This window comes from Pseudochaenichthys georgianus, unplaced genomic scaffold (assembly GCF_902827115.2).
Source record: "Pseudochaenichthys georgianus unplaced genomic scaffold, fPseGeo1.2 scaffold_445_arrow_ctg1, whole genome shotgun sequence".
Lineage (NCBI taxonomy): Eukaryota > Metazoa > Chordata > Actinopteri > Perciformes > Channichthyidae > Pseudochaenichthys > Pseudochaenichthys georgianus.
In genome coordinates, this window is record NW_027263010.1 from 81613 (window position 1) to 95033 (window position 13421).

At 44.1% G+C, this 13421-nt stretch overlaps 1 protein-coding gene across 1 annotated transcript in view; it reads left to right on the forward strand.

Annotated features, from left to right (window-relative positions):
* Nucleotides 1–13421, forward strand: part of LOC117442591 (mucin-2-like) — an 81188-nt gene that overhangs the window by 31687 nt on the left and 36080 nt on the right. Inside the window, exons 9-12 of the mRNA XM_034078562.2 lie at nucleotides 1–205; nucleotides 434–703; nucleotides 2458–2721; nucleotides 8224–8481. The exon at nucleotides 1–205 is cut by the window's left edge and continues 53 nt beyond it. Of these exons, the coding sequence (XP_033934453.2) occupies nucleotides 1–205; nucleotides 434–703; nucleotides 2458–2721; nucleotides 8224–8481 (997 nt within the window). The remainder of the gene's footprint in view (nucleotides 206–433; nucleotides 704–2457; nucleotides 2722–8223; nucleotides 8482–13421) is intronic.

The following is a 13421-nucleotide window of genomic DNA, read 5'->3' on the forward strand; positions in this document are numbered from 1 at the left end:
GTGAGCTGGACGGCGGGGCAGGGGGACGTGGACGGCTTCACGGTGTTCCTGCACTGTGGGGGGCGGCAGCTGGACGTCCGCTCCGTCCTCCGACAGCAACACCAGCTGAGCTTCGGCTCGCTGCAGCCGGGGCAGAAATACAGCCTGACGGTGCAGAGCGTGAGCGGAGCACTGGTCAACAACTGCAGCGCGGAGGGGCGCACAGGTACCCAGCATGCACTGCTCTCACAGGTACCCAGCATGCACTGCTCTCACAGGTACCCAGCATGCACTGCTCTCACAGGTACCCAGCATGAACTGCTCTCACAGGCACCCAGAATACACTGCTCTCACAGTCTGCTGTTCCCTTTAGTGTTTAATGGGGGTGGTGGTGTCCCTGCAGTGTAATGTCTCTGTGTGTCCCTGCAGTGTAATGTCTCTGTGTGTCTCTCAGTGCCGGCGGAGGTGACGGCCCTCCAGGTGGAGGGATTGCCGCTCACCCGCAGCCTGCAGGTGAGCTGGCAGGAAGCTCTTGGTGTTTCTGACGGCTACTTCCTGCAGCTCCAGGACCAGCGAGGCTGTCTGCTGGCCAACTCCTCTCAGCCCTCTGGAAGAAGCAGGATCACCTTCCACAGCCTCGTCCCGGGGAAGAAGTACCTGGTCCTGGTGCAGACCACCAGCTGGGGGATGCTCAGCGCGGGAGTCAGCATCGAGGCTCGCACGAGTAAGACATCTTGTTTCCAACGCAGTGACCTGAAGAGACCTGTAGACCTGATGAGTCTTCAGTCATTAACCCTGTAGACCTGAAGAGACCTGTAGATCTGATGAGACTTCAGTCATTAACCCTGTAGACCTGAAGAGACCTGTAGATATGATGAGTCTTCAGTCATTACCCCTGTAGACCTGAAGAGACCTGTAGATCTGATGAGTCTTCAGTCATTAAACCTGTAGACCTGAAGAGACCTGTAGATCTGATGAGTCTTCAGTCATTACCCCTGTAGACCTGAAGAGACCTGTAGACCTGATGAGTCTTCAGTCATTAAACCTGTAGACCTGAAGAGACCTGTAGATTTGATGAGTCTTCAGTCATTAAACCTGTAGACCTGAAGAGACCTGTAGACCTGATGAGTCTTCAGTCATTAACCCTGTAGACCTGAAGAGACCTGTAGATCTGATGAGTCTTCAGTCATTAACCCTGTAGACCTGAAGAGACCTGTAGATCTGATGAGTCTTCAGTCATTAACCCTGTAGACCTGAAGAGACCTCTAGATTTGATGAGTCTTCAGTCATTAACCCTGTAGACCTGAAGAGACCTGTAGACCTGATGAGTCTTCAGTCATTAAACCTGTAGACCTGAAGAGACCTGTAGATCTGATGAGTCTTCAGTTGTTTTTTTCACAGTTTAGATGATCAGTTGTAGAGATAGAGTCTAGATGATCAGCTGTAGAGAGATAGAGTTTAGATGATCAGCTGTAGAGATAGAGTTTAGATGATCAGCTGTAGAGATAGAGTTCAGATGATCAGCTGTAGAGAGATAGAGTTTAGATGATCAGCTGTAGAGATAGCGTTTAGATGATCAGCTGTAGAGAGATAGAGTTTAGATGATCAGCTGTAGAGATAGAGTTTAGATGATCAGCTGTAGAGATAGAGTTTAGATGATCAGCTGTAGAGATAGAGTTCAGATGATCAGCTGGAGAGAGATAGAGTCTAGATGATCAGCTGTAGAGATAGAGTCTAGATGATCAGCTGTAGAGATAGAGTCTAGATGATCAGCTGTAGAGAGATAGAGTCTAGATGATCAGCTGTAGAGATAGAGTCTAGATGATCAGCTGGAGAGATAGAGTTTAGATGATCAGCTGGAGAGATAGAGTTTAGATGATCAGCTGTAGAGATAGAGTTTAGATGATCAGCTGGAGAGATAGAGTCTAGATGATCATCTGGAGAGATAGAGTTTAGATGATCAGCTGTAGAGATAGAGTCTAGATGATCAGCTGTAGAGATAGAGTCTAGATGATCAGCTGGAGAGATAGAGTTTAGATGATCAGCTGTAGAGATAGAGTTTAGATGATCAGCTGGAGAGGTAGAGTCTAGATGATCAGCTGGAGAGAGATAGAGTTTAGATGATCAGCTGGAGAGATAGAGTCTAGATGATCATCTGGAGAGATAGAGTTTAGATGATCAGCTGTAGAGATAGAGTTTAGATGATCAGCTGTAGAGATAGAGTTTAGATGATCAGCTGTAGAGATAGCGTTTAGATGATCAGCTGTAGAGATAGAGTTTAGATGATCAGCTGTAGAGATAGAGTTTAGATGATCAGCTGTAGAGATAGAGTTTAGATGATCAGCTGTAGAGATAGAGTTTAGATGATCAGCTGTAGAGATAGAGTTTAGATGATCAGCTGTAGAGAGATAGAGTCTAGATGATCAGCTGTAGATAGATTGAGTGATTTTGTTCCAACATGTATCTGTTTCCTGTCAGGCCCAGCCTCCGTCACCGATCTGTCCATCAGCGCCAACACCACCTCCGGCCTGACCTTCCTCTGGTCTCCGCCTGACGGGGAGTTTGACGGGTACGAGATCTTTCTGTATAAGAGTGACGATTCGCTGCAGGAGAGAACAGACGGGCCCTCCAGCATCCAGCAGGTCTCCTTCCAGGGGCTCAGACCTGGAGCCCCTTACCGGCTGGTGGTGGTGACGCACAGCGGAGCGCAAAGCAACCACTCAGCTGTGTGGGCCCGGACAGGTTATTATTATTATTATTTTATTATATACATTTTTTTATCATAACTATTTCGGTAATATTTGAACTCTATTAGTTTGTTGTTGTTGTTTATTGAGATATATATATATATTAAACGAATCAGCTGTGTTGGCCCGAACAGGTTATTATTATTAATTATTTCGGTGATATAAGATCTGTATTAGTTTGTTGTTGTTGTGTATTGAGAGAGTTGCAGTGTTCTCAGTGTGCCCTCAGATAAGATAAGAAGTACTTTATTGATCCCAATTTGGGAAATGTTTGCGTTGCAACTGCATAAAAAGACAAGGCATTGTACAATACAAATTAAAAGACTAGAAATAAACAATCCAAAATGTAATTTTAATTCAGGGGTATCTCCTCTTGCACTGTACGGCTGCGATCAGGCAGGCGCTTCCGTACCATGTCTTCCCGGACAAACCGACTCAAGTTCAGTTTTCTTCCCAGGGCCATATGTGCACTAAACGCCGCTAATATTTAAATTATATAAGCCTTCCGTGCAATACGAGGGGAATCGTGCAATTTAATTTATTATTTATTTATGTACATATTCCCTATCATGTCTATTTTAAGTCCCATTTATTGTTTTTATTGTTTTTATAGTGTCTTGTTGTTTTTATATTGTCTTGTTGTTGCGTGTTGGCACCTTGAGTTTATTGTAATTTCGTTGTACCTGTACAATGACAAAATTAAAGATCTATCTATGTAGCTCTTGTATCTTCTCTTGCACTTCATATGTCGTTGCTGCTATATTGTATTGCCATGTGGTAAATACCAACCCAGTCTCACATCTAAACGTGTAATAACTACGTTGGTCCACAACGTAGGACGTAGTATTTCTACAAAAATGCCTCTGAAATTGTAAGATCCCTACGTTTTTTTTCACCATTCATTCCAATGGCTGGTGTCTATGTCACGTGATCTTCAAATTTCTCCCCGCAGAAAAAAAAAAGCATGGCCGACCTTCATTTTATTCTCGGTGGAAAATGCCTATTTTAAGGTTAGTTTGGCCATTAAAATGCGTTTTGATATCATTTTATGCGAGATATATGAGTTGTTATTTCAGATTATGTGTGCAGTGGATGTACATGATCTTTAGTTTGCTAGTTATTACGAACATTACTTCAGGAAATTGTGTCCATTCAACGTTTTCATTGTTACCAAGGTGGTTGCTAGGGACGCTGCTATCGATAGTATTATGTTATGTTGTGTAACTGTTTAATGGTGTTATCTTTATTGCTACCCCCTTCCCCGTCAATGTATAGTGTTGGTCCACAGCGCAAACTTATTAGTTTAACAAAATCCGCATCTAAAATTGTGGCATAGATACGTTATTTTTCCCTGTGCAATTCTCCAACCCAGTCTCACATCTCACATCGTCATAAGCAAATACCGAAAACAGACGTAGGCAAGATCCTCAGCTCGGTAATTGGATGGTTTAGGCGCAATTAGGGATGGTATCGTTAAGGTTTTAACGGTACTACTACTTTTATCGATACCGCTAATCAATCCGGTATTTTAACGGTACTCTTATCAGTTATTTTGGAGGAAAAAAAAGGTAAACTAAATAAACAAATTGTGAACAAAACTAACATTGCTTTTTATTTAAATTAAATAAATAATATTTCACATCAAAAGAAACGACAATGTTTTAACAAATCATATTAAATAATCAACATTTCCGCTGAAGGCTCTGGGTGTTGAGGGACTGTCATGGTTGACACGTCTCATCAACGTTGCGTGGAAGTTGGAAACAGTACCGAAGGAGTGGCAGACCGGGGTGGTGGTTCCCCTTTTTAAAAAGGGGGATCAGAGGGTGTGTGCCAATCACAGAGGCCTCACACTACTCAGCCTCCCCGGGAAAGTTTACTCTAAGGTACTCGAAAGGAGGGTCAGGCCGATTGTCGAACCTCAGATTGAGGAGGAACAATGCGGATTCCGTCCTGGTCGTGGAACGACGGATCAGCTTTTTACTCTCGCAAGGATCCTGGAGGCGGCCTGGGAGTACGCTTATCCGGTCTACATGTGTTTTGTAGACTTGGAGAAGGCGTATGACCGAGTTCCCAGGGAGTTACTGTGGGAGGTGCTGTGGGAGTATGGGGTGAGGGGGTCTCTGCTCAGGGCCATCCAATCTCTGTACTCCCAAAGCGAGAGCTGTGTCCGGGTCCTCTGCAGTAAGTCAGACCCATTTCCGGTGAGGGATGGCCTCCGCCAGGGCTGCGCTTTGTCACCAATCCTGTTTGTAATATACATGGTTCGGATTTCGAGGCGTAGTCGTGGGGGAGGGGGTCTGCAGTTCGGTGGACTAAGGATTGCACCACTGCTTTTTGCAGATGATGTGGTTCTAATGGCTTCATCGGTCTGCGACCTTCAGCACTCACTGGATCGGTTCGCAACCGAGTGTGAAGCGGCTGAGGCCATGGTTCTCAGCAGGAAACCGATGGACTGTCCACTCCAAGTAGGGAATGAGTCCTTACCCCAAGTGAAGGAGTTCAACTATCTCTGGGTCTTGTTATCGAGTGAGGGAACAATGGAGCGTGAGATGGGCCCGGAGAATCGGAGCAGCGGGAGCGGTACTGCAGTCGCTTTACCGCACCGTTGTGGCGAAAAGGGAGCTGAGCCAGAAGGCAAAGCTCTCTGTCTACCGGGCCATTTTCGTTCCTACCCTCACCTATGGTCATGAAGGATGGGTCATGACCGAAAGAACCAGATCCAAGGATACAAGCGGCCGAGATGGGTTTTCTCCGCAGGGTAGCTGGTGTCTCCCTTAGGGATAAGGTGAGAAGTTCGGTCATCAGGGAGGGACTCGGAGTTGAGCCGCTCCTCCTTCGCGTCGAAAGGAGCCAGTTGAGGTGGTTCGGGCACCTAGTTAGGATGCCACCTGGGCGCCTCCCTAGGGAGGTGTTCCAGGCACGTCCAGCTGGGAAGAGACCAAGGGGTAGACCTAGGACCAGGCGGAGGTATTATATCTCTTTGCTGGCCTGGGAGCGCCTTGGGATCCCCCAGTCAGAGCTGGTTGATGTCGCCAGGGAAAAGAAAGTTTGGGGCTCTCTGCTGGAACTACTACCCCCGCGACCACGGATAAGCGGGAGAAGATGGATGGATGGATGGATATTAAATAATCTGATGACAGAACTGTAAACAGAATAGCTGAAACTTTAACAAAATAAATAACTCTGTTACCTCTAATCATTAACCCATGTTTGTATAATGGAGTTAACTCTGTGTGTTGCTGCTAGAATACATAACACCTGACGTGGAAACGTTACTCGTGGATGGGGCTACAGAGCTGCTAGAAAGACAGTCTTTTGATAAATGTTTAGACAAACTGCTTGTGTTACCGCCCTGACATGCTAAACTCTTATTGCACTTTAGGTAACGAGCATTGTCCACATCGAGACGGGTAAAGTGTAGCCACACCTCGGAGCGCTTCTCTCCGCCATCTCCTCCATGTGTGTGTGTGTGTGTGTGTGTGTGTGTGTGCGTGCGTGCGTGCGTGCGTGTGCGTGCGTGTGTGTGTGTTGCTGCATGTAGCAGTCGCGTGTGTGTAAACTGCCCCGCCCCCTCGCAAGCAGGCGGGGGAGAGAGATCGAAAATACTAAAAATAATCATGGAAGCATTTTGCAGTCTTTTTGCGTATTAAAAACGGAGTTGTTGACACTAAAACTTCAATATAATGTTTGTGTAGCAATAATACATATACATATATTTGTTACATGTCTCCAGTACCGATAAAAATACCGATAACTTTGGAGCTTAATGGTACCACGGTCTTTAATAATTCAGCCCCGGGGTCCGCTAAATACCGGGGCTCGGTACCCATCCCTAGGCGCAATGCACGTTGGGAAATGGTGTTTATGTGATGTGAAATCCAAAACAAATTTTTTAAATAAAATAATACTTTATTCCGAGGGTGCTTGCTTTTCTCTTTGAAAGTCATCACATAACGGCATTGTAATACACGGTTCGGCTGAATTAAATATTACATATCTGCCATAGTTCTCTATTTATAGAGCCCTGATGAGAAGACTTCTAGACAAACAGGAGAACTGCCGCCATAACTGAATATGTGACGTGGATCATAAATATATCAGCAATTAAATCAAATCAAATCAAGTTTTATTTATATCGATTTTTGGTCGAGCCAAAGTGCTGTATATAAAATAAAAATAGCCTACAGTAGAGACACTTTACAGCAAATACAACAGCACAGATTGTTCAGAATATCAGTATGAGAAAAACGACACCCTCTGTCCTTAGACCCTCTGTCCTTAGACCCTCTGTCCTCAGACCCTCTGTCCTTATACCCTCTGTCCTTAGACCCTCACATCGTACAAGGAAAAACTTCCAGAGAAAACCCACAGTTTAAGGGGAACATGAGAGAAACCTCAGGGAGAGCAACAGAGGAGGATCCCTCTCCAGGATGGACAGACTGCAATAGATGCCGTGTGTAAATCCAAGAGATAATACATTTTACAGCATATAGACCGAATGTTAGGAAATGCATGTGTCTGTGATGAGGAGATGAATCCACGAGAATGTCAGCTACAATCCTGTGGAAACCATCAGGGAATTAAACAACATCTTACATTTCTTTTCACACAATACGTCTCCTCGCAGTATCAACACTAATTCGGCTGAATATTTGATCCAATTGGTAGATATTGAATTGTATTATATTTATTATTGGATATTAATACGATCCCTATAAAGTATATTCATTACTCGTTATTCTCTACTAATAGTTAATTAAAGACTGTATATAATGACTATTTTGCACATCCCTTTCAAGATTTCAAGATGTTCTAAGGTTTATTGACATATCATATTCACAACTACGGTGTAGTTATGCAATGAATGAAAAACTTGGGTTGCAGGTTCCTCAACAGTGCATTACAAGACAGCTATCAATATGTGTGTATGTATATCCACTGCACAAATAATCTGAAATAACAACTCGTATTTCTCGCATCAAATGACATCAAAAGGTATTTTAATGGCCAAACTAACTTTAAAATAGACATTTTCCACCGAGAATAAAACAAAGGTCTGCCATGTTTTCTTTTTTATGCGGAGAGAAATTTGAAGATCACGTGACATAGACGACAGCCATTGGAATGAATGGTGAAAAAAACGTATGGATCCTACAATTTCAAAGGCGTTTTTGTAGAAATACTACGTCCCAAGTTGTGGACCAACGTAGTTATTACACGTTTAGATGTGAGACTGGGTTGTAAATACTTGCGTGTGCTGCTCTTGCTCTTTTTGCATATCATGTATTTATTTTTGCTATGTTTATAAATGTCATGTTCTTATATGTTGTATGTGAGGGGTCTGTTGGACTGGCTTCAGAGTACAGGCCACGGGAGTGTTCTCAGTGTGCCCCGATGTGTTCAGTCTAAGCAGCCGTAATATTAGAACTGTATTAGTTTGTTGTTGTTGTTGTTGATGTTGTTTATTGAGAGAGTTGTGCCCCCATGTGTTCAGTCCCAGCAGCCGTGGTTTCTCTGCTGGTCCAAACGGGGAACCAGTCCCTGAGGCTGAGCTGGGCTCGAGGGGCTGGAGATGTGAGCGGCTACCTGGCGTCTCTGATTGGCTCCCACGGGGCCCGGTGGGCGGAGCCTCTGTGCCCAAATGCCACAGAGTTCCTCTTCTCGGGCCTCAGGCCGGGTCGCCTGTATCGGGTGGAACTGCTGAGCCTGAGCGGAGGGTGGAGCAATGCAGCCTTCAGCCAGGGGAGGACGGGTGAGGAACACCACCCAGACACAACCCAGACACAACCACAACACCACCACAACACCACCACAACACCACATAAATGCTCTCTGTGGGACAAGGTCATCTGATAGACTTTAATATTAAACCGCTTTGTAGTCCAAACCAAACTGTATGACTTCCTGCTTCTGACCCTTCACAATAAAAGCCCTGTTGGTTCAGTCAGAGCAAACATGACGCTGTGTAAAGTCCTGATGGACTAAGACATGAAATCTAGTCAAACCTGAAGTCCTGTGACTCAGAACCTCATCAGAAACTGTTTTTATCACCAGAGATTTCTATGAGTTTCAATATAATTGAAACCAGTGACCTGTTTCTACACGGACCACTATTGCGGTAAGCATGTTGTAACTTCCGGTTGTTGTTGTTGTTGTTGTTGTTGTTGTTGTTGTTGTTGTTGTTGTTGTCATCTCCGGGTATCCCGTGTGCCTGTTCTGTTGCTGATAGCTTATTATCTTAACTTAATCGATCTTTTTTAAAACTCTTGATCACGGCAACTGCCTGACGTTGTAATCACACGTTACTACAGCTTAAGCACTCACAACTCTCCTTCTCTTAGCGACTGTAACTCCACAGTTGCCTACACTCTTTTCGGGTTTGCTAACGGTAGCTACTTTAGCTTGATAGCTAGCCATGGCTCTTTCCCCACCCTCGGGTACTATTTCCTGCTCTAATTGTCTCATGTTTGGTTACTTCCCTACCTCCTTTACTGGTACTGATACATGTGTTAAATGTAGTATAGTTGTTAGGTTGGAGGCGGGAATCACCGCATGTCATCAATTCAGCGCTGGTTGTCATGGTGGTGCCCAGCAAACAATGTGGGCTTCGTAAATAATTGGACAGCCTTCTGGGGAAAACCTGGTCTGATTAAGAGAGACGGTATTCATCCTACTTTGGATGATGCAGATCTCATTTCGGCAAACATTTCAGGGCTTTGTGAACTTAATCCATGACAAACTGGAGTTGAGACCAGGAGGCGGAGTCGCAGTCTTACAGAGCGTCCACACAGCAGCGTGCGTTGACGCTTGGCGTAGGGCGTGTCTGAAGCTTGGGGAGTTTTTGCGAGCAACGCGACCAATAACCAATCACATGAATCTCCCGCCCCGACATACAAAGCAATAGCAATGTTAAAATGAAGTAAACTGGATATAAAATCCCCAAACAGGTGAAAACCTACCAGTTCCACCCACTGTCTCTGCCACCTGCCTCCATGCCTCGCTCCTCCGGTTTGTATCCCGGTAGGTGAACAGAGACTGATCAAACAGCACCGGGTGATTCACTACCGCCATAATGAATTTTCCCTCCATTTTTTGGAATATGAGGAAATTACCTGCGTAGACTCTCCCAGCATACACGTGGTTTGATTGGCTAGCGCTTGTACTGGCAGATTTGCATAAATGGGATTTCATTGGCTGACGCTTCTGCCGAGGTGCCAAAAGTTGAACATTGCTCAACTTTTTAAGCGAGCAACGCCAGCAACGCTCCACGTCGCTTCCCAAAATGCAGTTCGGCTAAAAGTGACATCACCCCATTCAAAGTGAATGGGCAGAAGCGTTGGAAGCTTCAACGCACGCCGCTGTGTGGACGGGCCATTACACGCTTCTCTGCGCTCTCTCCTAGGCAGTCATCCATAGGAATCCCGAACCCAATAAAATACCCAATATTAACGGTGTGTGTGTCTGCCCAAGGACAATTTAACGTCAAACCTAATAGAGGTGTCATACATAATAACCTAATAAAAGTAAATGTAACAACTACTACAGTGCAACAAAACAGGAAGATTAAATGTGGTCTCTTAAACATAAGATCTCTAGCATCTAAAGCAATATTGGTAAATGATTTAATATCAGATTATAATATTGATATATGCTGTCTCATTGAAACTTGGTTGAGACATGAAGAATATGTCAGCATAAATGAGGCCACTCCACCCAGCCATGTCAACACTCATATTGCTCGAGGCACAGGCCGAGGAGGTGGAGTTGCAGCAATCTTTGACTCAAGTTTACTTATCAATACTAAACCAAAATTAAATTATACCTCCTTTGAAAACCTCGTTTTTAGTCTTACGCATCTGACCTGGAACACTTTGCAGCCAATCTTATTTGTTACCGTGCATCAGGTCCTTATTCAGAATTCTTATCAGAATTCTCTGAGTTTGTATCGACTTTGGTTCTTAAAACAGATAAAGTAATTATCGTAAGTGACTTTAATATTCATGTTGACGATGATAAAAATAGCCTTACTGTTGCATTTAACTCTATATTAGATTCTGTTGGTTTCTGTCAGAGTGTAAATAAACCAACCCACTGCTATAATCACACTCTCAACCTTGTTCTGACTTATGGTATTGAAATTGAGCAACTATTAGTCGAACCGCATAATCCTGCTTTATCCGACCATTTCTTAGTAACTTTTGAAGTACTGTTACGAGACTACAAAGCATTAGTCAAAAGCTCTTGCAGCAGAAACCTATCTGTTAGTGCTATAGCCACATTTAAGGAAGAGATTCCACCAATATTTAACTCGATAGCATGTCTGCATGGAGGGGAGGAAACTTATACAAAATGTACACCACCCCACATTGATCATGTTGTTGATAGTGCTACAGATGCGCTGCGAATAAAATTAGACTCTGTTGCTCCTTTGAAAAAGAAGAAAATAAAACAACATAGATTAGCTCCATGGCATAATGCCGAAACCCGCAAAATAAAGCAAAAGTCGAGACAACTTGAAAGGATATGGCGTTCCACTAAACTTGAAGAATCTCGTTTCATTTGGCATATTACTCTCAATGAATATTTGTATTATATTTAACCTTTATTTAACCAGATAAAAGCATTGAGATAGAATCTCATTTGCAATGCTGACCTGGCCAAGAAGGCAGCAACGTTACACATAACACATAACACAAACATATAAAATACAGAGAACATAACTAAGAAAACAAAAGACAAAAAAGCAGTCACTGCATTTTGCACATTAGGACAGTAAAAAAGGTGCACTACTTATTACTGCAAGAGCAGATAGTGGTAAGGACTTCAGACAACTTCAATTTAAAACATGCTATTGAGACAAGTGCCCTCAGTTTTAGGCTTGATTGAAGGTCATTCTAAGACCAAGGACCATAATAAAAAAGACTCCTTTTCCCAGCCTCAGTCCGCACAGCAGGAACCTGGAACCGTATCCAGGCACTGGATCTGAGGCTGTAAGAGTCTGGCTGGAGCAAATCTGGCACATATGTACAGTGGAAGCTTACCTAAAATGGCTTTATTACATCGCTCGGATCTGTCATTAGCCCGCATGGTTTTTCATACCACTGCTAAGCTGACGACACCCAATTTATTCTGTCCTTTCCCCGCTCAGAGACCCAGGTCGTCGCACGCATCTCTGCTTGTCGAGCTGACATCTCTCAGTGGATGTCCGCTCATCACCTGAAGCTCAACCTTGACAAGCCTGAACTGCTTTTCCTTCCTGGAAAAGATTGTCCCACTCTTGACCTGACTATCAACATCGGCACCTCTGTTGTTTCCCCGACTCAGACTCAGACTGCAAGGACTCTGGGTGTGATCCTAGATAACAACCTGTCCTTCACTGCAAACATCGCTGCTACAACCCGTTGCTGCAGATACACGCTCTACAACATCAGGAGGATACGCCCCCAGCTGACCCAGAAAGCCACGCAGGTTCTGGTCCAGGCTCTCGTCAGCTCACGCCTAAACTACTGCAACTCCCTCCTGGCTGGTCTACCTGCATGTGCCATCCGACCTCTGCAGCTCATCCAGAATGCAGCGGCTCGTCTGGTCTTCAACCTTCCTAAATGTTCCCACACCACTCCTCCGCTCCTCCGCTCCCTCCACTGGCTTCCGGTAACTGCTAGAATCCACTTCAAGACCCTGGTACTTGCGTACCATGCTGAGAATGGATCTGGCCCTTCCTACATCCAGGACATGGTTAAACTGTACACCCCAGCTCTGCATCAGCCAGACGACTCGCTGCACCCTCGCTGCGAGGGGGACCCAAGTTCCCATCAGCAGAAACACGTGGGTTTGCTATCCTGGCTCCAAGATGGTGGAATGAGCTCCCATTGACATCAGGACAGCAGAAAGCTTACACACCTTCCGGTGCAGACTGAAAACTCATCTCTTTCGACTCCACCTCGAGGATAGAATGACTAACAAAGAACTGCTAACAGAGCACTTATATACTAACAAAGGACTGGCTTACCTAAAGCCAGTTGAGTAGCACTTGAAATACTTGGCTCTATGAAACCTGATGTACTTATATGATTCTGTTTTCTTCAAGGTTGTGTCTTCCTGGTCGAATGTACTTATTGTAAGTCGCTTTGGATAAAAGCGTCAGCTAAATGCAATGTAATGTAATGTAATGTAATATAAGAAAGCACTGCGTAAAGCGAGAGCAGCCTACTACTCTTCATTAATAGATGAGAATAAGAATAATGCAAGATTTCTTTTCAGCACTGTAGCCAGGCTGACAGAGAGCCACAGCTCCACTGAGCCTTCTATTCCCATAGCACTCAGTAGTAATGATTTTATGTGCTTTTTTAACGATAAAATTGTTACTCTTAGAAACAAAATGAATTACCTCTTGCCTTTGACCAGTATAGTGTTATCAACAGCTCCCGGAAACGTAAGTTCTAATATTACACTAGATAGTAAACTAGAATGCTTTTCAGCCATAAACCTTGAACAATTACATTCAATGATTCTCTCTTCTAAACCATCAACGTGCATGTTAGACCCAATTCCAACTAAGCTGTTGAAGGAAGTTTTTCCATTAATTAGCACTTCTTTATTAAATATTATGAATATGTCTTTGTTATCAGACTATGTTCCACAATCATTCAAAGTAGCAGTGATAAAACCGCTTCTTAAAAAGCACAACCTCGA